This window comes from Struthio camelus, chromosome 3 (assembly GCF_040807025.1).
Source record: "Struthio camelus isolate bStrCam1 chromosome 3, bStrCam1.hap1, whole genome shotgun sequence".
Taxonomy (NCBI): domain Eukaryota; kingdom Metazoa; phylum Chordata; class Aves; order Struthioniformes; family Struthionidae; genus Struthio; species Struthio camelus.
Window position 1 is genome coordinate 63,919,323 of NC_090944.1, and position 26,289 is coordinate 63,945,611.

The window sequence follows — 26,289 nt, forward strand, 5'->3', positions numbered from 1 at the left end:
AATGCCAGCTCTGAATATAAAGCTATCAGGCTTTCTTGGAAGCTTCATCAGATCCCTCACTGCTCTTTTGTTATCCGCGCAGAAAGTAAGCACTGAAAACACTGAAAGTTCAGACTATGTCATCTATTTTCATTAGGGCTTACGAGAGCACAGCTTCCCTCTTCTATCTTCTACCTTAACTAGATTTTATGTGCACAGGAGCAAAGCCAGAGTTAATTGCACAACATCATATTTGAAGTGACTGAGTTTGCCTTAGCTGGGAGCTGGGAACTAGCTCTGGCTGAGAGAGGGAGGGTTTATTTCAATTTTTCATTCAACGTGCAGGACATCGGAGGTACGATGAGGCTAAAAGCTGAGGTCTGCGGCATAATCTGAATGTTGTGAGTACCCAAATGAAAGACAATACTGGGGCCTGAGTCAGCAGTAAGGTATAGCTATATGTATAAACTGTGCTAATTACAATAGGATTGGGGGTGGGGAGAAGAAAAAAAGGCTGAGAACACCTGTGGATTTTATATTTTAGAATTTTTACATTTTAAACATCTCAGAATATACATTCTTCGAAAGTTGTTGGTGCAAAGTCAAGAACTCAAAAGTTAGGAGATACTAGTATTAAAATTGCTTTGACAGCATCCACTCAGCCATTTTCAGGAAAATCCAATATGATATCATCTTTAATTACATGGCCACATCCACTTCTTCCTTGTAATGTGTTAAAATGAATGCTGCTCACTGAATAGTTACCCTGTATTTTGTTTTGCCATTGTATAGATCATAGCGTTCATTTATTATGCATTGTTTAGTGTTTGCTCTCAATACAAGTTATAAAATTATATGAATGGTTAATTTCCTAGCAGCCTCTGTTATACTGCTCATCACTAATATCTGAGTGCTTTACAGACATTCATTAACTTCTTTTCATGGCACTCCTCTTGTAAAATATTTTTTACAGAGAAGAAACTTTGCAGAAAGGGACAAAGACACCAGGATATTATTAGCATTTTCTACTAATTTTGAATCTCCAGTTTGAATTGCTTAGTGTCTGTCTACCTTTTAGGGAATTTAGCTTTGAACAGTACTTTGTTTACTCAGAGAGTAACATCTTCTAACTTCAGGAACTGTTTGGCAGAAGACAGGGATGGATGCATGGGAAGGGGAAGATACAGAGAAAGAGGAAGAGACAGTGAGATCCTCCACAGTGTTATTTAACTACTTTAACCATATGACCACCCCGTAATCACTGCCCTTACTCATAAAAACCTGAACAGGCTTGTGGGCCACTCTTTACTACTGTTACCTGAGCAGGACAAAGAGTGCTGCTGAGCCAGCCTTAAATCCAAACTGCCAGGTTTGCAGTGTGCTGCTATGGGTAAACATTCCTGCAGAAGCACGGGCATACAATTATTAAGGGCTGCAGCAGCTTGTCCGTCCCTTCTGCAGGGAGAGGAAGGTCCCAAGCACTTGCTGGGTTTCCATCGCCTGGCACCAGAATTTTGCAGCAAGCAGGAAGAGGAAAAATCTAGCCAGAATATCTAGAATATCTATAAAATGTCGCCATCAAACACTAACATATCTGTTAGATTACTACGTATAAAGTGAAATTTTATTTTCAAAGGCTTGGTTAGTTTGAACAGAAATTTCTTTAGATAGCAAAAAAGCACACACCTTCAAGATAGCAAACTCTCCTTCCAAATATCAAACCCTTCCTCCAAAGTACACGCATAAAGGATTTCCCATATTGTTCCGAGCCACATTTTTTGTTTTCAGGGAGGGAAAGAGGCAGCCTGTGCCTGGTATCAGCCATGGAAAACTTACATCAAATCAAGTGAAGCCTGGAAAAAATATAAGTAACTAAACAAGCCCTTGTGATAGAAAATATTGCACTGTCTTAATTGTAAGATGCCCCAGTTATAAGACTAATGAAGTAATACAGTTTCTCTGAGAGATGACATTTCAAGAAATTAGGAAATATCACTGCAAAGATTAAAGCCCTCCAGACTTAACATAGTTAAGAAACACATGTGCTTTACAAATGATGAACTGCATGCATGAAGAAAAGCGTGGGAGATGAGCACTGGCTGCTTCATTTTTCCCTGTATGGTCTACAGCGAATCTGATGATGGAGCTGGCAAAAATAGAAATATTATGTTGTCAAGCTAGATCATGCCTACTGAACTTGCAAAAGATCTCCTTTCTGACCATGTGCAAAAGCACAAGCTTTAGTAGTTGTGGCACAAGAAACTACTCACTGAAAAAGCCAAGATTACTCTAAGGCTTGCAAACTTTCACTGCGCAGCGGCTAGAAAATCAAAGATTGGGTTTCTGCTACTTTGGACACAGAATCCTTCTTCCTTGCTTCCTTCTACAGGCTTGCTGGGGACTGTTTCTAACTCTGTCTATCCCTCACTGTTGCTTATTATCAGAGATGCAAGGATGCTTGGGAAAATTTAAGAAGAAGGAATTTATAACTGTTGATAACAGAATGCACAGGACACTGCAGGGGAGAGGGAGGGAGCAGGATAGTGAAAAGTCAAAAGAGGAAGAAAGGACTGCAGAATATGGTCAAGGGGAAGGAGTGAGAGAGAGGTCAACACTAACAGACAGTACTCAAGAGAAAATAAAGGCAAGACAAAACAGAGGACTTCATCTGATGACATCCCCAATGCCCAAGTGTGTAACCTGTGGCTGCCTCAGCCGCGGCACCTGCTCAGGAAACTATGGTTTCCAGAGTTATCCTGCTTCTGCAGGGGATGCGTCCTTGGCAGGAATTTCATTATTGCTTGGGGAAACAATTTCACAGATCAACCTTTATTACATAATTGCTTTCTACAGCTCTTCGCTCTTTCTCTTTCTTAATTTTATCCCACCATGCATGTTTGTACTTGCCTAGAGAATACTTACTTTATCATTCATCATCACTACATACTTATTGACTAGAGGTGACTTAAGTATACTGACCTAAACCTTACTTATCAAATTAGCCTCAAGCTAAGGCTTTAATAAAATGTGTAGACATTAAGAACCTTTTTTATCTACTTAGGTAAATCAATTAAAATATTACAGAAAGTATCTAACTTGGACAATACTTGAAAAAGTATTCATTTAAAATGTACATATATAGTCATACACATCCATTCTGGTTACTTATTTCCCCAAATCAGAAACTAGTTTGGTCCAAGTGCAACCAGAAAATCAGGTTTTCAGGGACAACTATGCTGGGCAGCACATTTAACCTTATCCAGCCACAATGAATGCCCTTCATACATAAAGATCTGAGTCAGGCCTATTGCTCAGATCCTTGTTGCTGAATAACTTAAATCTAAATGAGTAATATCTACACTAAGTGTGGACCCTAAAGCTTCTGAGTCATTTCACATTTCACAATAACAGTGGGTGGAATAAGTTTATTTTTCTTTCCATTCAGGAAAACATAGTATAACACATGAATAGCTCTGAAATAGTTCTGAAAACTCAATTCTACATGATCTAAGTGGTAGAGTTCTATCAAAACCTGCAGAGCAGCATTATTTTATGTTATATAAGTGAACTCTGCCTGTGCGTGTCCAAGTAATCTGAGGCACCACAGTATAGGTCCCACTTGTACTTTTAATATTTTGAGACCAGCTGTGTTTTTTTTCTTTAAATAACCATTACAATGAGAAATATATAGTTTTGGAAAATAATAAATCATATTTTGCTCTTGGTTTTTGGATACCTTTTTGCTAATTACTTGTCAGAAAATTATAGCTGACTGCTTCACATTCTTCCATAAATACTAAATTTATGGTAGAACTGAGAGAGCTTTCTTTGTAGGATGCTAGAATATAAGAGGAATTGAAAGGTCAAAGAAGTAAGGGGGGGAAAAAAAGGAAAAAAAGGAAGTTTTACTTTTCCATACATTTTCTAAGCAAAATATTATAGCTTAACTGTGAAGGTACTCAATTTGAATAATTTTCTATTTTAAAGCTGCTTTTTATTTCCATTTTTAAATGGAGTTGCCATGAAAAAATAAGCTTTTTTATTCTTTGAGTTTTGTTCGGGAAGGATTAAGTTGCCTGGGGACAAGATACAACTAAATAATACCCTACATTGTGCTTCAGGCCATGTTAAAGATTATGATTCGATACAAAACTGAAATCAATGATTTTTTTTCTTTTTGGCAAAAACAAAACTAAGCGAACAAAATGAGAAACATTGATGCTTCTTCTTTACCCTGAATTCATTTTTCCTCTCCTCTCTTCCTATCTTTATTGGGTCACCAACATTATATTATTAGTAGTATTATATAATATTATAGTGAGCACTATGACACAAATGATCCATTCATCCACGTAGGTACCTTTAGCCAAAATGAGGCAATATTAACCTATTTATCTAACATAGGACAGTTACTATTCTGCTGGAGTATGTGTCATGCATAGACGCTTATGTACCAGTAATTTGTAGAACATGACATTGTTATAACACAGGTAATCCCTTTGGGACAGAAAGTATGTGAAGCCACCACGAAATAGAGGGAGAACCCTAACTACCACTACTTCTTGGCAGGATAAGTGAATTGCATGCTATTGCCAGAAAAAAAGTTTTATGCTTCTAGACTCACGGCCCAGATTTATCACCCTTACATTGTGCTTACATTTATCACCCTTACATTACTACTCACTGAAAATTTGACTCTTAACATTGAATATTAGCTTTCCCTACATGAGCACAACCACCACAGTGCAACTGTAGTGAACTTGTGGAATGCCTGCTTGCCCAAGCAGACTGACCTTGGTCGCATCCGAGTCCCAAAACGGGCCCAACAAATGCTTGAGGGAGCCCATCAGAACAAACTGCAGGAGCAGATTGGTTCCTGCGAAGAGAGCAGATGTGCCAAAAAGGACACTGTTTTAGTCTAAGAAATGGCTTTATTTTGTGTTACTTTGCTGTTTTTGTTGGAAATAATAAGCTGTGCCCTAAAAAAAGGGCCTGTCAGAGCTTTAGGGACTTCTGTTGTAATAAACTGTGTGGGATTGTTTGGATAAAGTAATGTTCAACACTGAGTGAGGCTGGTAAAATTCAGGGCTCACCACAGAGGTGGCATTTCCTGCTATAGCCTGGAACAAATTTATTTTCTTGTAAAAATAAATATGAAGATTAGATGGACATTAGTCTACAAAAAAATTATGACACATTGGAGATATAAACCTTCTTAGTAAGTACTTCACTAGGTGATAATTGCATTGTCATGTGATTCTGTTTATAAGGGGGTTATCCATAACGTTATGTTAAATTTTCACTATGTGATAATAAACACTGATTATGCTGCAAAGATAATTAGATGGAATTGAATTTGCTCTGGGACTGCTATAGGGAACAAATCGAAACAGAACCTGGAACACAGTGTTTGTGTTTCACATGCGGAAGCTGCATTATGATAAAGGCAGTTTCTTAGGGCAGCAGAATGAAAAGTGAACAAAAATTTAATTAAAACTTGATTGGTCTGGCCTGTGCTCCAGATTTTTCTGAGTTTCAGAAGTCAATGGATCCCAGTCACTCAGTCAGCTGCTCGGTAGCAAATACTTTAAACAGATACCTGCAAGTGTCATTCTTGCTGCAGTCTGCAGCTTTTCACTGCAGCTTCCTCCTCATCCCTTGCCATGACTCACTGCTTATGTGCAGCATCGGTCTTTGCTCCTGCTTCACAAAGCGACACTGCATTACTTTGCAGACACCAACAAGGACCTATTGAATTTGGAGACAATTTCAGCACGCTTAAGTTGAGCCCTGTGTCTTTCTATACCTTTGTGCACTGCACGCATGGGCTGTAGGCAATAACCATCTGCCTGTCAGGGCCTGGACTAGGCACTTCTCCGCGACATGCTTGGGTGAATGATGAGCTCAGCTGACATCCCTCCAACTCAGACTGACTCAGAAGGGTGAGGAGCCCTTCTGAGGGACCTCTCTCCCTGTCTGGATCCCTGAGTCCCTTCAAGCTTCTTAAACACTCACTGAAACGCTCACCTGCCCCATACCCACAACCCTGACCCTTTTTTCCCAGAGATTTCTCCAGGCATTTGAGAAAGCTGCTACTTGGGGGAATGTGCTGCTACTGCAAAACTAAACATTGTGACTGTGAGGTGGATTCTTCAGGACAACAAAACATTGCAGCTTTGGCTACTCTTGCACTTTGTAATGACTTAAAGGTGGCTATCGCTCTTGGAGGATTAGTATTACAGGGCCAAATCCAGAGGCTATGTAAAATAGCATAGCTCACCTGACCCTAATTTCATAGCACAATAGGAACAAAAGACTAATAATAATAAAACAGCAACCAAACCACAGCCTGGTAGAATTAATATGAGTAAATCTCTATAATTAATCTCATCCTGTGAGCTCCATTCACAACTAAGTAATTTCAACACTTCCATTCATTCATCAGAGTATTGGTCATCTGCATATGGTATTATTTAATCTGCTCTGAAGTTCTCCCATAAAAGAAAATAAATGACAGGTGAAAATGATATCACCTCATTTTTTGTTGTGTTTTAGTTATGTAATTCACTGGTATTTCTCCAGTTTAAGAGACCAAAAGTCAATTATTGCATTACAGTTTGCTCCCAGTAGTAATTTTGTGCTTGGATAGGAACTTCATTGCATTTAAAACCTGTTCTAAAACAACTTGTCTTTGGAGTCAATGAAAGGCCGCCGTCGGCTGTAATGGGCACTGCTTTGGGCATTTTGTACGAAACATAGCCATGTAATAGTGTCTTTTTAAAAGACTGAAAATGTGCTCCTCAGGCCCAGTTTCTTCTTCATGGAGTCTTCCAAGCAGACCTGTAAAAACCATGCATCAATGCTAGTATCTGTACGCATTTGTTAACACATACACGAATACTGATATACTATTATATTTTAAAAGTACCAATAACTCTGCTATTCATAGCAATTGAGGAGCAAAGTTGAAACCTTGAGGTGGCCTTAATGTTAACACGGTACAGAGAACACTAATGACATCAATTGATTTAACATTAAGTAAAATTCAAAAGGACAAGAAAATGTTCAATTATACATTCACTTAAGCCATTACAGCTTCCAAAAGCACTCAAACGATTTTCTTGAAAAATTACTTTTCTTCTCTCACAGGGAAATTCACCTCAGCGCAGAGGTAAGGCAAAAGCCCTTGGAAACAAGAAGTCCCACTTAGCTGTACAGGACACCAGTGGCAGAACAGGTCTTTCCATCCATTTCTGTGCAAGCTCTCTTGCACACACACACGTACCTATTTCCTTAACCTGTTACCAGCAGTCTGAGCAGACTTGCACCCACTCTCAGTTTTCCTGTCACTGGAGAACAACTAGGTCACTCAGTCTCCAAGGGGTATCAGAAAGGAATTGTACAGTCTGAAAACTCAAGGTGATCCCAAGCCAAAGAACATAATGGTTCTTTAATATAGTGACAAATTTCTTAACCTAATAGCTCTCCTAGTTTTTAGGGCAATCTTTCAAAGATGACTAATGGGAAGGATGTCAGAACAAACACGCTTTTAACTTCTAGAAGTAAAGCTAGACCACATCCAACTCCATATCAGTGTCAAGTCCATATACGTATCAGCCCAAGACCCACATACAATGGTCTGCTCTGTAAAAGTTCATAACATTGTTAATGGCGGTAACTGATACTACCAACTAACTACAAATGTCACCTCAGAAAAGTATCTCAGCATCAAAGTAAACTTCTGGGTGATTTTTCAAACATTTTAACTTTTAGCTGCTAACAATTTAGCTGCTTTACTGAGAGAAAACTAAGGGAAAATGTTTACCAACATTATTGCAGACAAATCCAACATGTCAGAGAGATCTCAGTGACTGAGTAGTCTACATAGGAGTAACGAACAAGTCAATTAGTGCAATCCTTTGTGGAACCTTCCCTTGATATTTAATTCACTACTCTGTTTATCTAGTTTTCATTGATTAGGATTAGGGTATCAGCATGCATAAACAGTATGTATTTCTACCTGATCTTTAGTTTTCTACCTGATTGAACACATAGGTGATCAATATTTGTTTTTATCTTTTGAAAAACTATTTCCAGACAAATTCTAAGTGTGTATGGAGAATTAAAAACGTAAAGATGTAGTTTTCCTTTCTAATTTCCTGTGTCTTTTATGGTTTTCTTATGCAGTTATTAGGATGAAGCTTGAATACTAGCGTTTAAGAAAACACCCATAAAAAATAAGCTTCTTAACTAAGTAGCTTAATCACTATTTCTTAGGTTTTAATGCAAGAAGGGCCCTCAAATAACATGTTCCATACAATGCTATTAAATAATGACTGAAAAATCATTTTTTCCACCTACATATAGTAGAAAGTATGTAAAAATATTTTGTCTTTTTTATATTACCTAGGAAATTATATTCCTTCTTTGCTATACTGACTTTGCTTGCATGATCTGAAGAGGAATAGAACCTTTTTTGTTTCAGGAAAACATTTAAATTATGATTAATAATTCTTTTTCTACTACTCTGTTTTAAAGTTAAAGTATAGGTAAATTTTGTGTTAGTTAAACTGGTCTACTGGAAGATTGCCTCATTATTAATAATGTTTGCAAAAGGCATCCACATTATGTCTATAAGATAATAACAGGATATACTTAAGTCTTACCTTTGCTCCTTCAGTAGGAGACAAAATCAATTGACTACTACACATCTCACAATAAAATAATCTGTGTTGCAGATGTATTGATTAACTCATAATATATTAAGGTAGATGAGGGAAGACAAGTGTGGCCTACAAATGAATAGGCAGGTGAATTTCACAGGGATCTATAAGGTAAGTGTTACTATTTCTCTTTGTGCTTATTTATTTTGAGTAAGGATTGGACAAACATCATTCCAGAAAAAAAAAATGAAACAATTGTTTAGGAATTTAGAACTTTCACAAAAAGGTTTTTTAGTTGGTTGGTTGGATTTTTTGTTGCTGTTGTTTGTTTCCCCCCCCTCCCCAATAGCTTTTTCTCTTCCAAAAACCAGGAATAAACAATTTTGCAGTTTCAACACCTACACTTTTGTTAAATAGACTTGACAACAGGTCCATAATTAGACATGGCAGTGATGTACCCTCTCACACAGCTAATACAATTCCAGCCTCTGGTGAAGCACAAAAGAATAGTTCAAAGAAAGTAGATAGGCTTGTGCACTTTTCATAAGATCTTTTCTGAAACAGAATAACTGGGCTAGAGAGGCCATCGATTTGCCCTAGCAGCATATTTCTTATATTTTTATGACTTATATCTTTTCAGTATAGGTATCTCCCCACATAAAAGAGCCCCAAACTCTTCTGTAACCAACTGTGCTTTTACATGTCACAAAATATTTCTTCACAAGAGATACTTGACCTAGTTTGTTTAAAATCAGCACAGCGTTAGGACTTCTTAGCCTCGCTGAACTATTGGTTACTATTTTTTCTGCTAAATTTGTTAAGAGATCACTCGGCTCTGCACAACTCTGTACTGTGCCGTACAGCCATCAAAGACAACTACTGAGGCAACAGTAACTATTATATAGTATCTGGTGCACATTTTTACCAATGCCATTGCTCAGAACAGACTAATCTGGGCTAACACACACAATGCTATTCCTACTGAGGCTGAAGAAAAAACATCAAACAGAACAACTAAGTTTTTCTGACCAGACTATGTCATTGTTTTTCTAAAAGGTGCTCTACAGGCCACGTGGATTTCATAGTGCCACAGGAAAAATCACCCACCCGTGCTTGCAGTTTTTAACTATATTGCTTCTTGTCTTCACACGATTCATTGTCAATATAGCCTTTATAATGTAGTAATGGAAACTAGTATAAACTAATTATAATGTGCAATGTACACACTAATTTCAACTGTAGATGAAGTAGGAAGGCATTTCTTCATTTTCCAAAGTTTGCATAAACAATGTTTAGAAATATTTTTAAAAAGTCATTGCCAAAAAATAGGTGACCTAAATTAGATAAGTTTGCGTGAACCATTCATCTGCAATGCCAGAATTTCTTCCACTTTCCTGAGCAGAGAAACCCATTTTCTAGACATAGTTATACACATGGATGTGTAAACACCACTGGCACTTGACAGACACTGACATTTTACAGAGCTCTGTAAAACGTCTTCTTTTATGTTTAGTCAGTGTATTTTTACACATTTAAGAAATGAGCAGAGAGGAAATAAAGTTTGAGATAAGCTTAAAGACAGTACTGGAATGTTTAGATGAGACTAAAATGTTAAGAGAATAAATTCAGGCACTTTTTCTAGTATTCAGTCATTTCAATTCAAGAAAGGCATTCCTTTCCTTGGAAATGCATGGTAGTTCCAGTCTTTGGGTGCTTCAGATGGCATGTACACAAAGTTAAAATACAGCAAAAGCATGATCTTCTGGCTTTGCAATACACATCTTGTCACAGAGCTTTTTTGCATGGTCTTAAAAGTATCAGTACTTCAGACTTTCGGCGTATTTATGTCAGTATAAACTAAAGTACATCCATAAAAGTATATGCATTGAAACAAAAGACTTTGAACTTTATATAGAGTTCCTATACAGCCATTTCAATGATTTATAATAAATATATATTTCAGAGATAAAGAATCCTTTTCTACAAAAAAACTTTAAGAGAATAGTTTTGATAACTAATGTAAAAGGTTCCAGTAATCTGAGAAATACAAAGCAATCCTGTTACATAGGAGCAGTTTGTAAAAGTTTGTTTTGGTACAAGGGTTACGTTACTGCTGCTTCCGATGGCGTCCTCCAGAGTCTGTACTGTAATATAGAAAGGAATTGCTAGAGCAACAGTAGGGGAGGGAACACAGTCAAACCGCCACAGATTGCAATCAGATTTCTCAAGTGTTCTGCAAAATCTAAGCTTTCATTTTAACAAGAGCCCCTAGCCATTGCGGTTCTAAACACGGCTTTGAAAAATGACTCACGTGAACCAAAGAAAACTCATAAGCCATGAGTTTTGCAAAAAGTCTGAAAGAGGTCAGCACAGCGGACACTTCATTGCTCACATATACTAACTCAGATTCGGTCAATGCAACAGTTAAAGAGGACTCAGGTCACAGAAGGTGAAAGAATTAGGGATATTGACAAAAATAACTTACAAGAGGTGCATAAAAAGCTCATTGTGGAATTGACTGGTGAGGTTTCCTTGATTAGATCTGGGCCTCGGTTTTCACCAGCTGGGAAATACCCACATAAGGAATATCTCCGAAATAAGGAATGTTTCTGAAACTGGTAATAGTCAAAAGTAATTGCAGTGATCTTCTTTGACCTAATCCACTAGGAATTTGTGTGGCTTTACTTCTCTCATCACAGCACTCCTGCATCAGTAATGTTGAGATGAACACACGCTATGCAGTTCACTTTCAATAAACAGCCAGCGAGTCCATCAGGATGGCCACAGAGAGCCCCAATAAATATACTCTACCCTTCCTCTACAAAACAGAATTCATGTCACACCAACTGAGTTTTTTCTCCTTTGTTTCTTTTTCCTTTTTTAGCGGGGGAGGCATTCATTAAAATCAACTGTACAGCTGGGCTGTATTTGTTGTCCATAATAATTTGCACTAAGTAGCTTTCTTGTTTAGTTAAAACAACTGGCAGTAATAAAATAAGGACAGGTGAGTGTGTTACTATGGTTCCTGTTTACAGTGAGCTTTTCAGCAGGCACAGAAAGATCCCAGAGAAAGTAAGGACACGTTCCTTGCCAAAGAAATTCATATATTTTAATTCAGATTTTGGTGTTAATCAGATGATTGCTCTTTCTGATCATCTTTTGCTGGAATTCAACTTAAAACATGTGACCGTATATCCATTTGTGTTTTTATCTTCCTTTTTACCAAATGATACATTTCTAAACCCAGAAAGAGGAGCATTCCCAAGTCATCAGATGCAGCATACATAACCTCAGTCAGACTTGCGTGGATATGAAAAATGTCTTTCTGGATTGTGACTTTGACTACTACCTATGATGCACAGAGAAGTGAAGTGCTAAGTGTTTTTATAGCAGCTAATCTATCATTAGCATAGGCTACCTCTGCTTTCATGCAGGCAAGTAAAATAAAGTAAAATAGTATTTTTGTAGTTACTGGTGTAATTCCTTAGGAAGTGAAAGTTCACTGTGCATGTACATCATCTGCAACTACGGTTTGCTAGACAAATGCTTTCTGCTCACTGGCCAACTTGTCCCAAATAGTCCAGGTACAGCCAGAACACACCTGTCTCCAGATAAAGCTGGTACAATCCCTGTGCAACCCCTCAACCATGCAGCATGTTGTTAGCATAAGGAGTACTGCAGATGCTACAGAAGATCAGTAATGGGAAGATGCTTTATTGGTAAATATAAAAATGAAGGGCCTTGTTTCCTAAGTCTGTCCAAAATACCCTTTGTGGTAGAAGGTGGGCATTTCTTGGATCTGTTTAATCTTATGCAGCACATATTTAGACTGCAACGCTGTGGCAGGCAGCATCCAAACACTGAGTTATCCCTTTTTCCCTTCCCCTATTCACCTAAAGTGATATTGATTTCACTGGAGCAATTCTCATTGAAAGGGATTACTCAAGGCAAAAGAAGAAAGCAGGAGAAATACTTTTTTAATGAGATATCACGCAAAACTAATAAGTGTTTGACTTTTGGCATAAGTTTGTCATAAATGAAGTTATTAGCAAACTACAATATGTACATCTCTACTTACAATTGCTATGAATAATTGGCAGAAATAGTCTGAAAGAAATGCAGTAAAGAAATCTCATTCTTTATCAGTTCTCCTTGAACATTCTGATAGCCAAAATACATGAAAATTCCCTTTGTTACAAATGACATTTTCTTCCCCTACAAAGCGGAGATATTAGACATCCTTTATTTTCTTTCCTCCAGTTATTGTTCCAGCTTGCCAGCACTACCTCAGTCATACAGGATGGAGTCAAAGCACGGTAACTTCCAAGAACAAAAACTGTTATCTCAAAGGAGATAAGATTGCAAAGTTTCTTACTGAAGAACTTTCCTTACTGACAAAAAGTTCAAAAACCGTTCTCCCTGAAAGAATTTACAGACACTTCAGAGAGAAGACAAAATTGGCTGCTGAGGCACTTGGACGGGAGAGGAAGCAATTTTCCAGCATTATCTTCTGTCAGAAAGGAAAATACAGAACCACATGGACTTACCAACCCGTAGTCAGGTCTACAATATAGATCCTGTCAAAATTTTGATTAAGAAGGACCAGCTATAATGTGCTGTTAATAATCTTAAAGTCTACAAGACAATCTGAAATGTTTAGCAAAAGAACTTTGACAGTTTTGAATGCAGCTTTCAAGAATATGTTCGCTAAACTGAAATACTGAGCCTGTCATCTCTGCATCGTTCCCATGACTTAAAGAATTTATTTCATGCCCTTCCGGTCCCTTTACGTAAGTGAACTTACAGCCTATCCATGCATGCATATGAATTGCAATGTTTTCTAAAGTTAATATAGATTTCTATAGTTTGTGTGTGTGTGTGTGTGTGTGTGTGTGTGTATACAAATATATATATGTGTGTGTATATGTATATATGTGTGTATATATATATATATATATATATACACGCACAATCATGCTAAAGTCAGCTGCTAAAGAAGATTGCAAACCATACAGTTTGGTTTTCTTCCCAAGCTTCCTAAGACTAATACCATGAACCAAAGAGCAGAAGTGTTAATAGGAGTTGCATTTTGAAAGAACCTTTTGCTTCAAGTGAGATTCACTTGCTGACCTTAATACATAAATATGAGATTATTTAAAAAGATATAATAAATAAAATAAAAAATACACTTTCCACATCTGTGTGCAGGATTACCTATGTGCATATCAGGAACATATAAGGGTATCTCAGCACATCTGAGAGAGCTCAAAGGCTACTTTCGCCCGTATAACTGCCAATGTGCAAGTCAGATTGATAGGAGTAAATTTCATACTTTAACATTGAGCTGTGAGCAAAGAGATAACAGGATAAATATTTTCCTTTTTTTTCCTTCTTTTTTTAAAGAATGGCCCTGCTTGAACTCTAGAGACTTCTGTAGCACCAATGCAAAGAGGGGACGACACCAAATCAATGCTTCTGTTATTCTCTGTTCATGTTGCCTAACTCACTTACAAATACTAATGTACAAAGTTGACACGCAAAAAAATGGAAAATCACTAATTTCATAAATTCCTCCATGTGCACCACACAGTGACCAAGGCATATTCATAGATGATCAACAAGTTAGCTTCCCTGAACCAGCTAACCTGGATCCAGTAAGATGGAGACATAGTCTAGAAACAAGTTCAAATTCCCATCATCTCTGCAGCCATACAGCAGCTAGCTAGTGCTATGGAACGTGCTCTCAGCTAGCCCAAACACTGTTGGTCAGCTCTACCTGGCAAAAATTGCAAAGCATAAACAACACGCAACATATATACGACATATATGTGTTCTGGTAGGTGAATATGCTATAGAGATTACAAGACTCTCATTCTTTTTCAGTTCTCTGATGCGACTAAAGAACTGGTATAAAAGATGGAAGGATGCAATAAAATCTTTTCTTATTTCCAGAAAAATCTGTCATGACCCTGAGCAACTGGCCAACACCAAAGGAGAGCTAATTAAAATCAAAATGAAAAGGTTTACTTTAAAGAAAACAAGATTTAGCTCTTTAAAACACTGCCATTACTGCAGATCTTATTGTTTCATCTAATTTTCTTCACTAGAATAACAGACATATGAAAGGTGGAGCATAGGTGAGGGTGAAGTTTTAGAGGAAATTATAGCAAGGAAAATTCCACTTGGAATACGGAGAAAATTCCTCACCATAAGGGCGAAAAGGTCAAGTGGACACAGCCCTAAGCAAGCTGGTCTAACTTTACGTTGGCCACATTTTGAGTTGAGGGGTTGGTGCGAGTGACCTTCAGAGGTCCTTTCCACCTAAGTTAGTCTATGATTATACGAAAGGATATCTGCGGGCCTGATGCAAGAAAGTCTTGTGTACTTATTTTTACTGAAGGTCACTAAGGCCAACTGACCTAGCAGGAAATCTGAATACCTGAGAAAAGACTACATATTTAGCCAGATTAGTTTTGGTATTACACTAAAGCACTGACAAACTTTTGAAGAAATGACTTCGAGTGCTGTGCAAGCTTCACACTTCTTCTCAACTGTTCTAAAAAAAAGAATCTATAAACAAAAATCTGTTATCAAAATTTAATCTTTACTAAAAAAGGAGGAGAAGTATATAAAGATTTTTTTTTTCTATAAAAAGCAAAAAAATCATTATTCGGCAATGCACTTTGGCAAAGTTAACTCCATATCTGATGCTGGAGATCTAGAAAGATAAGAAGGATCTTAAGAGCTGATACTTGAGACTTTGCTGTATAACTGAACAAAGTTACTTTCACAGTATTAACAGCAAGTAGAAATTGTAGATGACTTGTTGAGAAAACTAGGTTCTTGAAAGAGTCTGAAGGTCAAGCTGAGTTGAATTATAGCCTACCACCACTTCTCCAGTGGTTCGGAAGACCACCTTCCTTGCAGATTAATTTCTGCAATTGGAAGAATTCTTCTGAACACGATCATTGAAAACATTGTCTGCCTGAACACAGAAAAAGAAATGGCTGGTCAGTTTCTGGAAATTAAGGTTTTCAGGTTACAATTGCCCTAAGATGCCTCCTGAACAAATCTTACAGTTGATAAAGGACTGGCATAATCATATCTAAGCCAATTATCCTAGCCCTAGAAAATACAGTGCACGGATCAGATCAGAGGTGATGTTTCAGGTCCAAAGGAGCTTTAACTGAAAAACTGCAATGTCATTCCTCTCAGGTTTAAAGAAAATCTTTGGACATGATGAGTAAAGAGATATACACAGTTTCTAGTCAAAATGATTTCTGCAAGCTAAGAATGCTATTTCTGTTGTCTCTTTCCATATTGATAATTTGCATGCACATATTTCTGGAATTGCAGTCAGTGCTGTTTTAGTAAGTGCTGCCCCTGATTGCAACACACAAAAATAACTGCATCCCAGACTGATTCATCACCACTCATCCTCACTAGAGAGCTAAGTAACTTATTATATGTCATTTCTGGTCCAGTTCTGAATGTTAAATATGATCAAATGTGTTTTCAAGGGTCAGACAAATATGGGCTGTGTAATTAAGCTCTGTGAAACTTAAACAAATCTAATTTGCATTCCTTTGCTATATCCACTTTCTTTTTCCTTTGCAGTACTTACTCCGGTTAACTTTGTTCTGGGAGCAGGGATTTGCTTACAGATAAGAAATGGTTCAGTGGGAACCATGAGAAAGTAAGTTATCTTTTAGAGACTCACTTGTAACAGGAATCTAAAGGTATAAAGGTAGCTTCCTGAAACTCTGACTAATTGCTAACATGGCACGTAGTTAGACTAAAGGCTGTTTAGGGCAGGGGTTATTTCTTTTTACTTTCTGAAAAGCATCTAACACACACTTACTCTCATACCAATAGCAACAGTGAGCTCTCACAGTGGTAACCAGCCTGATTCCCAGATGCTTCTTGAGCAGGCAATTAGGGCATATCAGAGAGGGAAATAATTTAAACCAAAACCTGAACACTTTACCCCTTATAATTGATCTTTTTGAGACCGTGGCGTCTTCTCCTCACACACGCAAGGAGGCTGAGTGTGGCAGGGTCCTACTCAGCAAATAAAAAGCCATAAAAGTCTGCTCCAAACCAGTTTAAACTAACAGAAAAGAGATTGCAGTGTATGTTACACAGGTTACTTACAGTTCAGCTTCAATGGTCTGGTCAGCAGCTATGTAGTTGGCAGGGATGTAGCCCTGGAGCTTGCGGCCGGGACAGACTGACCCCCTCGGCAGGAGGAGCCTAGCATACCACCAGCCCTCGTGGGAAGCATCCAGCACTTCAAGCTTGTCGCCAGCTTGGAAGCTCAAGTCCTCTTCAGTCCGAGCCTCATAGTCAAAGAGTGCCACAAATCTGCGAGTATTCACCAGATGCTCCCCAGGCAGCGAAGGCAAAGGTTTACCTCTTATTTCACTGTATCTGTCTTTCTGCCCTGTTTGGAAGGCATCTCCTGTGACAGCAGGGTTGGCGAAGACCTGGCCAACCTCATTCCGATCATTTTCTCCCCGTGAGAATACGCAAGGGATACAGGGCTGCAAACAGATGCAATGCCTCTGACAAAAGTTTCCCATCCTGCTGCTCTATTTCTTTGTACCTTCCTCTGTTTTCTTCTTCTCTTTTACTTTCCGAACTGCAATACTCTTAGACAACTTTTTGCACCATCAACATTTCAGTTCTTTGCAGCGTTTCTTCCTCTCCTCCTCCTTTGGCACAAAATGAAACAACTCTTGCCCCAGCTGAACCTTCTCTCCAAGCCCCACCGGGAGCTCATTACAGGCGGCTCCTGATTCAGGAGTGAAACCTGAGCGTCCAAGCGCTGGAGCACATGTGGAGGGAAATTTCTCACTTCCTCTTCTGAACAGGAAAGCAACAAAAGAACTGTGTTTGGGCTGAAGTCTTGGAACAATAGGAGAGCATGGGTCCTTTTCTCCTACAGCAAAAAACAAATTCAGAAGATCTGATGTGGGAGGCTTCTCATTTCTTACTGCTTGTGAGGGGAGTTTTCTTATGGCAAACAGGTTTCTTCTGTGTGATCAGCTGTGAACTTCTGTACAGTCTGTCTCAGTAATGATTAACCAAGCTGACCTGATTGTTTCTTTAGCAGTCTCCGACGTGGACAGGCTGAATATTTCTTTTTGTTTCCTGGTTTGCTTCGGTTTTTCTTCTCGGTGGGAATCCTTTGCATGCCTGAGGCTGGGAGGCGCCCTCACCTGGAGCACACCTGCTGTTTCTGTGCCTGCTTTACACACAGGCATTTCCTCCTGCTGAAGGTCAGGGCTTTGAAACAGTCCTCTGGCTATTTTCTTTTCTTTTCTTTTCTTTTCTTTTTTTTTTCCAAATGAGCTGGGTTTGGCACTTTGTATGAGGAAAAATAAATATATGGGACTTACAGTAAAACAGTAATAGATTTTAATTCATTCCTTATTCTGCATTTTAAAAGAGCAAAGTCACTAGCCAAAGAATTGCTTTAAAGGGTTAGCTAACTTTACCAACCACACATAAAAAAAGATGGTGGTCTTCCAGTCAGCAAGTAAACCAATGGAAACTAAGCTAGCCTGTATGGGTCCGTTTCTAAAGCACCTATAAACTGGTAGACACACCCGGAATGGGCGTCTGGATGCTGCCAAGGCAAAGCAGCCTGGAGAGCCATCTCCTGCATCCCAGCAGTGTTAGCCAAGCTTTATCACAGCTGCAAATCACCACAGTGCGGGGAACATGTAATGTTTTGAGCAAGAAGCAGAAGAGGTAGCTTGCCTGTGCCCCACGGTGACATTTCGGTAAGAGGCAAAATAGGGCAAACACAACCCACGCAAAGAAATGGCACTTCCTGGAGATAAAGAAAAGCAGCTTCATCAATTTTCTTATCAGCAATAACTAGCAATAACTCCTTAATCATTTTCATGTCTCCTTTTTGCTCCATTTGCAGTTGCTGACTGCTATTGCTGTACTTTACTGGAAGGAACAAGGAAACTGAGGCCACTGCTGTTTTCACCATGTCTCTCAGTCAGTCCTTTGAGTGAGTGGAGACTGGTGGCACGAGCAGCCTTGTGATGGACTTGTGGCTGCTGGATATCTGAAAGAAGCTTTTGCTGTCTGCGTATTACTACCTGAGGCATCTCCACCAAAGAGGGATGGGCAACTGGGTCCCTTGCTCCTCTTCCGCAATGATGCGATGGAAACTGAATAAATGGGAAAATACCACGCACACCAGCTGATTACTAAACCCCATAATCTGTAATGAATCCTTTGGGCCCAACCAAAAATAGCATGTTACAAAAATCATATTCAGCTTGTGAATCGTCACATAGCTCTTAACCACATTAACAAGAATATGGACAGCCAATAGATATTTGCTTTCATAAGTGTGTTGGACAGTATCCAAAGACTGAAAAGTCTTATTTTGAATGGGAAATTATTTTAATTAGTCTTGTTTCAAGAATTATCTAAATTTACTGAGATCAGGAAACATTAGAAAAGATTTATTACATAATCTCTGTTTTCTCAGTTTTCAGATGTGTGGATTTGATAGGCTTTTCCTGTAAAGTGTTCCATGTTTCCCATAACTTAGGCATTAAGCTGGCAAAGATTTGCATGCGCATTTACAGCACAAAATAGTTCCATCATGACAATGAAGCTACTTACCTAGTACAGAATCAAACTCATGCACAAGCTCTTTCCAAGATTAAGACCTATCTTTGCCCTCCAGTACCAATACACACATTGGAAATCCCATTGAATACACTGAGACCACTCAGATAAATATTTATATAACTGTAGTGAAATTGTGGCTTGAGCTTGCAAACATTTCTGTATGTGAATATCTTAGCTCAGACAATCCCAGGCATTAAATTCATCTTCTCTCCCAATTTATGCCCCTGCTTGGCTTTACAAGATGAGAAAGACTTTTTCTGAAAGCGGTCAATAACTGCACACTAGATTATTTCCTTCCAAATCAACCCTTTAGGATCAGTTCTATTTATGAAGCAAGCAGACTTCAATAAATAGCCATGAGATTCGTTAATCAGATTCAAGAAATTAGAAAAAAAGAGAGAGAGAAAGGAAAGATTATGCAAAGGAGACAGTTTCTGAAGCAGATGGGTAATAGGTCTGCTGAGAAATGCTCTGCAAATTCCAGGGCCTGTGTGGGCTGGAAATGTGGTTCGTCTCATTCCAGCTAAACTGTGGTAGTCACACTGGATCATTGTCTTTGCAAATGTTTTTGCCCATCCTAGTGATTTTATTAAGAATTCTCCGCATTTCTGAAAATAAAGCACTAGTCCTTATGTTTTAGAGACCACAAAATTTTATCACAGGTGAGACCAAAATGAACACATAATAAAAATGTTTTCACTGTTTCTGCTGAAAACAAAAATCCTATTATCTTCATTTACATGCTGCTCATAGTTTTGAACAAACTAGGATAATCTTGTATATTTAGCAGCTTTTGAATACAAACTATTGACCAAGTCTTGTGTGCTGGTATTGCATATCATTTGATAGGATAATCTTTGCAACAACTTTGTGGGGGGGGGGAGGGGGGTGGGCGGGGGGTGGGTGGGTAGGTGGGTTTTTTTCCCCCCCTGGTATCCTAGAATATTTTCTTTCTGAAAAAGGAGACCAAGCAGATCAGTATTACTCACTGGCCTTCTGTTTCTTTATTTCATTTATTTTGGAGGCTGAATGTCAAATCAGAAATCGTCCCTATAAATAAGCTACTGTCTGTATAGTGGCTGTGAAAGACTTAATTAGGTATATTGATGAATTTTATTAGCGTAAATGCTTTGAGAAGGACAGCAGAGTCTCACCTCATTTTTACAACTGACAATGGCTAGAGAGAAGGATGATTTTATCATGGACAGAATGGCACATTTACAGTATGGATCCTGAAATTTAGCATTCTGGTCCTTATATTAATATTAAAGAAATCATAAATATTGGAAGTAATTTCTTGAAATATGCAACACCTTAAAACAAAGATGGATCATTTTCCATCTGTGTCTGACAGGATCCTATAAACTTAGATTTTAGAAAAGGAAAAGAACCTACTCAATCAAATAGTCCATTTCCCCTTCAAAATGTGTAATTCCCCATTGCTATTGAAGTAGATTTCCTTATACCATAATGAAAAAAATCCACATTGATACTGTTGGTTCAAAGATGACACATACCTGAAGTTACTTTTTATGTTCTGTATGGTACGTACAAAGCCCATAAATAAATTAGTCTTGCAAACATTGCATTAGACTTGCGATCCTTCTGTCATAAAGGATTTACTTTGCATGCCACTAAATTCATTAAATCAAATTCGCTTTAGGCCTGGTTTATACTACAAAACAATCATGTTTAAATATGGTGGTGAAACATATTTCTCTCAGTTGCCTGAATGGACAGAAGAATAATGTGTTGTTATGTTATGGTTTAATAAGACTCGTACAAACCTAATCTGAAACACTGATATTAGCTGAACTGCTCTTGGAATGAGCTACTGCTCCACATGAACAGAAGTAACAGACTAAATCATATTAATACATAACATTTCAAAAGTGTTGTTTTGATAGAATTTGTATTTGTATTCCATGCTTTCGAAACTGTTTTTTATTAGTTTTCATTGTAGATATTTCCTATATTTATTGTATTGTTTGTAATATTTATAGAACCATTGCTATAATTATGCAATAACTTAGAGTTTTAGAAAAAATGAACATTTCCTCCTTCATTTCATAAAAATTCAGCTCTATATTTCAGAAGCAGGGACTGAACATCACTGAGTATCGGGCTTTAGTACTGATGATACATGATGTTCCAAACAAGTCCCCTATGCCATGCAGAGAAGAATTACAGTCAGAACTGTATTCTCTGTTGGGGAAAATGAATATTCCAAAGCAATATCAACCAGCAGTTTGGTTAAGAAATATGAGCCAGTCCAAACTGGAAACTGAAAAAGAAAGCGCTTTATCTTATTAATAAGATAAGATTGCAACAGAAACAAACATTTTCCTCTATAATTGTTTTAAATTTTGTAAACAAAAAAAAAACCCTTCTCTGTTGAAAACTAAGGAATTAAGAAAATATAAAATACAAGAACTATCATTAAATAATGTATGAAACTGCTGTCCACAGCATCATTTTTGGTATTGTATAATCTTCTTCTAACCAATAGTTAAAATGTTGCCAATAATACATCGGGCAATTTACATATTTGGAAATAATATACCTCTCTTAGAAACTAACTCCTTAATGCATTGTGATCAAGCAAGTTAAAGGTTCTAGGTAAATAAAATATTCCAATAATATGATCTTTAAAGAAAAAAGAAGAAAAGAAAATATATAATGCTATGAATCTGTGTGTGGTAAATAATTCAAGTGATTAAACAGTTTAAAGTTGTGTTGGTTGTTAAAGTAACAAATAAAAATGAAGCATAGTGATTTTTTTTTATTACAGCTGTCTTTCCAGCAATATTTCTTTTCATTTGCACGTTAGAAAGAAACACATTACCACCACTTTGTAGCTTTTTTATAATCCTTTTAATCAGCCCTTCCATTTTGTTTCTGTAATTTGCAAATTGCCGTTCTTTTCAATGAAAATAAATTATTTATGTAATTTTACTCTTGATGAAATTGTTTATCCTTATTGATTAATCGTATTCCCCTTTTGTGTGTGATCTTAAACCATAAATCTACAAAGACATAGGGTTATATTTGATCCTGTATTTTCCACTTTAAATTGTGTGCATTTGTAATGAGAAAAATCTGGCTATTTATTTTTATAAAGCTGATCCAGTAATCCATCTCTGCTCTAGACAGCTTTAAAAGTACATTTTCAAGTGCTTTAGTGATGTGGATTGCTTATTTATTTGCTGAATTGGGGCCTAATACAGGCTACGTCTCACAACAAATGAACACAGAGGAATTAGATTCTGTCAAGGAGTGAACTAGTGTATGTGACTTTCTGTTTGTGCAAACAATCAGATCTCATTCTTCCTAAATTTAATGAGTTTTGCCATTATCTTCAATGGGACCTGATCTGAGCCACTATTTTTCATTTTATTGTTCATTATTCTAATTGATATACAGCCCATAGTGTTAAAAACTGTAAGTTAATTTGCTTTCTATGAAGCAGCCATTCTGTATAAAATCATTCTGTAATTTTCTAAGGCATGAAAAATACTTGTAATCAAATCTGTCTCTGGGTAGGAAGAATATGGCAAGTGGATGATCAAAGAATTCTCAGTGAACATGAGTCTGCCATTCTTCCAAGCAAATCTCTTCTGAAACTGATCCTGTTATAGAGATTTTTTTTTTTAACTTAAAAAGTGTATCTTTTTGTGAAGACTTCATGATGGGACAAATTCATTTCTCACATAACTCTATCAACTTCTGCGCACTATGCCATGGATGACTTATGAGCATCGTTATCATATCTTATCAGATGCTTATGACTTTAGCATCTTTATCTTCAGAAACTGGAAGGAGAAACATCAAGGCAAAGAGTCCAATGGAAGACTGATAGAGGGATGGATGGAAAGGAATGAAGCAAAGCGCTGTACTCATTATTTCACTTGTGGATAAAATAATGATTTTTTCCACAAAAAAAATTTGCACCCTGTCCTGACCTCCATATGTAGGAAAGACAGCATCTTCCAAGGAGCTAAAAACTACAATTATAATATATTGCTATGCCATATATTGGTATACCATATAAAGGAACAAATATGTTGCTATACCATATAAAGGAACAAATCCGCAAATTACATTCTATGATTGAAAGCTCAAAAATTAATAGGAAAATACCAGATACTAATCTTATTTTTCCTGCTGGGCAAATGGTACTTATACAAAACTCTCCACACTACTGCAAACTATGCATACACTAGGATTTTACACAGCTAAAATCTCCCTACAGGAGAAGATTTAGGTCTACACTTAGCTCCTATTGTTTGCCAGAATCAACCTGGCGCACTGTCCATCTAGCCTCTATATGCTGGCACTAGGTTAAAGTGACCTTAGCAACCATTCAGGATGTTCAGCTATACCTTTTTCATACGAAAAGCAGAGTGCATGCAGAAAAGGAAGTTTTAATCCTGGGGTTTGTTTATAAGCAGTGTTGGGAAGCCACCTGGCCACATTAGTTTTGGGAAACAGTCTTAAACACCATAGTGTAGTTATGGCCAAAGGCACAACTGATTTAAAAACACCCTCTTAACTACCATCTTCAGAAGCATATATTCAATCTGAGGATAAATGAATACCAATATTTAAGTGACTAAATTCTATATTTGATCCAATATAAGAAGTCTTAAAATTAGTTTCATTTTCAAATGCAAGGGCCAAATTTTTCTTACTTTGAAGTCAATGATAATGTTCTCATTGGTTTAAGTAAGAGCAGGATTTTATCCTTACCCTTAGTTCATATATCATCAATTATTTCTGTATTAGGAGTTTTTGACTTATGTTTAGAATGATCTTTACTGAGACTACATCGCTTCACTTCCTTACTATGTTTCAGCATCAATTGACCTCCCTTTCCTGCTTATTCAAAATACCAAGTTTCAGAAATGCTGAATGCTATTTGTCCTAAAAAATATATATTCTTATTCCTCTTCCTTTCCTTTTGTTTTTGTATTCTTCTCACCCTCCCTGCATACTTTCTATATTTTTTCCTCCTTCTTCCTTTCTTTCTGCTATATTCTATCTTACACAAGTATGCAGTAAGATATATATTCCTATATAGAGGAAGTATCTGTAGTGATACTCACTTTTACTGATCACTTCCGGCACCGATTTCCATTGCTGTAGAAAAAAAAAAAATTACTATCTTTCTCTAACAAAGATTTTCCAAAGTCATATTCCTCTGTCTTTGTTTCTACTGCTTTGAACACCTATCTGAATAACCTCTTCTCTGAGAATGGCATGAGGCATAACACAACAACAAATAAGTAAATGTGAATATAGTGTTTTTCTAAAAATAGATGAGAAAATGCTGACCTTCTTGACAGACTTAGGAAAAAACAGCGTAACAATCTTTAAAAAGTCACATCAAAATAATAGAATATTCTTGAGACTTAGAGTTTTAGAATGTATTCTTCTAGATTCATCTCTTTGTTATCAAAACCTAACTTAATTTGTGTATCCTTTACTCAGATCCTAACTAGATACCTTCCATAGACAAAAGCAAAACAGTAAATATCAAATATGAATTACACACAAAATAAGCTTTCGTGTATAAGATTTATGAGTATCATTGTTAGCATTTTACTGTTGTACTTCCAATGAACATCGCTTTCAGGGTCCAGTACACTGAGCAATGAACAAATATAAGAGAAAATATTTCTTAAATAGAAGATCAATGACTCCTCAAGAAAGATTATCTTATTGTTAAGAAAAGTTTGATCTCGGTACTCATTACGGTGATAGGATAGATTTTCATCTTGAAAACCTTAACATGTGTTGATTATTGTAATGAATTAAGTAACTTTTGTATTACTTCGAAAGCAGAGATTGCTATGTTACGTTAATTGGCCTCATTGCTTCTGTGCTAAGCCCTAGCAAGCCCTAAACTGGAGCAATGCGTCCAGCTTTTGATCCTGTATTCCAGAAAAAGATATGGACCAATCTGGCAATGAATTAGTGGTGAATGAATGTCATTTTGTTTGAGAATGAAAGGGGTCTCAGAAACCTCAGCCTTTAAGGAAGAACCTTAAAGAAGTTAAAGAAGACAAAAAGAGACTACGGAAAAACATACAATAACAGCCTTCAAATAGATAAAAGGTTGATACACAATGATATCATTGTCATATCTGCTTGGGATAGGCTGAGATGTAAGCAGAAAGATGCATTATAGCAACGGAGACTTAGCTTTGACACTGAGAGAAAAAGAAAAAAAAAGGAAAACCCAGAAGTATTCTCTATGTAAGGATTGTTAAACACTAGAAGAAATTGCCTCCGTGGCTCTTAGTTCCTTTTTAAGAATGGGTTAGACAATCGACTGTTGGGGATGTTTGAAGTCTGATTGATCCTGCCCCACGGCAAGAAGATGACTGTCTTTAGATCTTTTCTAGTCCCATTATCTTTAATTCTGTAGTTTTATAGTTGTGCCATTTCCCACTGACTGCTCAATAGCTCTGTTCTTTTGTGTGGACTGTGTATTGAAATACATCAAATTTGTCTTTTATGCAATCGCTAGCAAAAGTGTCAGGCTTGAAATGCATGCCAGTAATGTACTCGAAAAACTGAACAATCCTCAAAATATCTGAACTAGACTTATTCCAGTTTTACTCATGAAGAATCTGAAGCCATAAGTGATTGCATTATTTGCACGTGAATACACCATGAATGAATGGGATATGGGAAGTGAGAACTTAGGATCCCTGACTCTGTTTTTTTTTTTTTTTGCATAAAATAGGAAAAATAAAATAATAGCATTCTCCAAAAAAAAGAAAAAAAAAGAAACAAGGTAATGTCCTATGGAGTGTAGAAGCTGCATAGTTGTCTCATCATAAAATACATACAGGTCTACTTTGGAAGTATAGCTTCCTATAAAGCCCATATTTCCAGTACAATTTCTTTTGAATAAATGTAGTAGGAGCTCAAAAAGAAAAATCTTTGTAAGTACCTTTGGACAACTATTCAAGGTTTT

At 37.2% G+C, this 26,289-nt stretch overlaps 1 protein-coding gene across 1 annotated transcript in view; it reads right to left on the reverse strand.

Annotated features, from left to right (window-relative positions):
* Positions 1-17,979, reverse strand: part of FRK (fyn related Src family tyrosine kinase) — a 56,086-nt gene extending 38,107 nt beyond the window's left edge. The window contains exon 1 of the mRNA XM_009681699.2: positions 16,797-17,979. Within this exon, the coding sequence (XP_009679994.2) occupies positions 16,797-17,224 (428 nt within the window). The 5' untranslated portion in view covers positions 17,225-17,979. The remainder of the gene's footprint in view (positions 1-16,796) is intronic.
* Between the last annotated feature and the right edge of the window lie 8,310 nt (positions 17,980-26,289).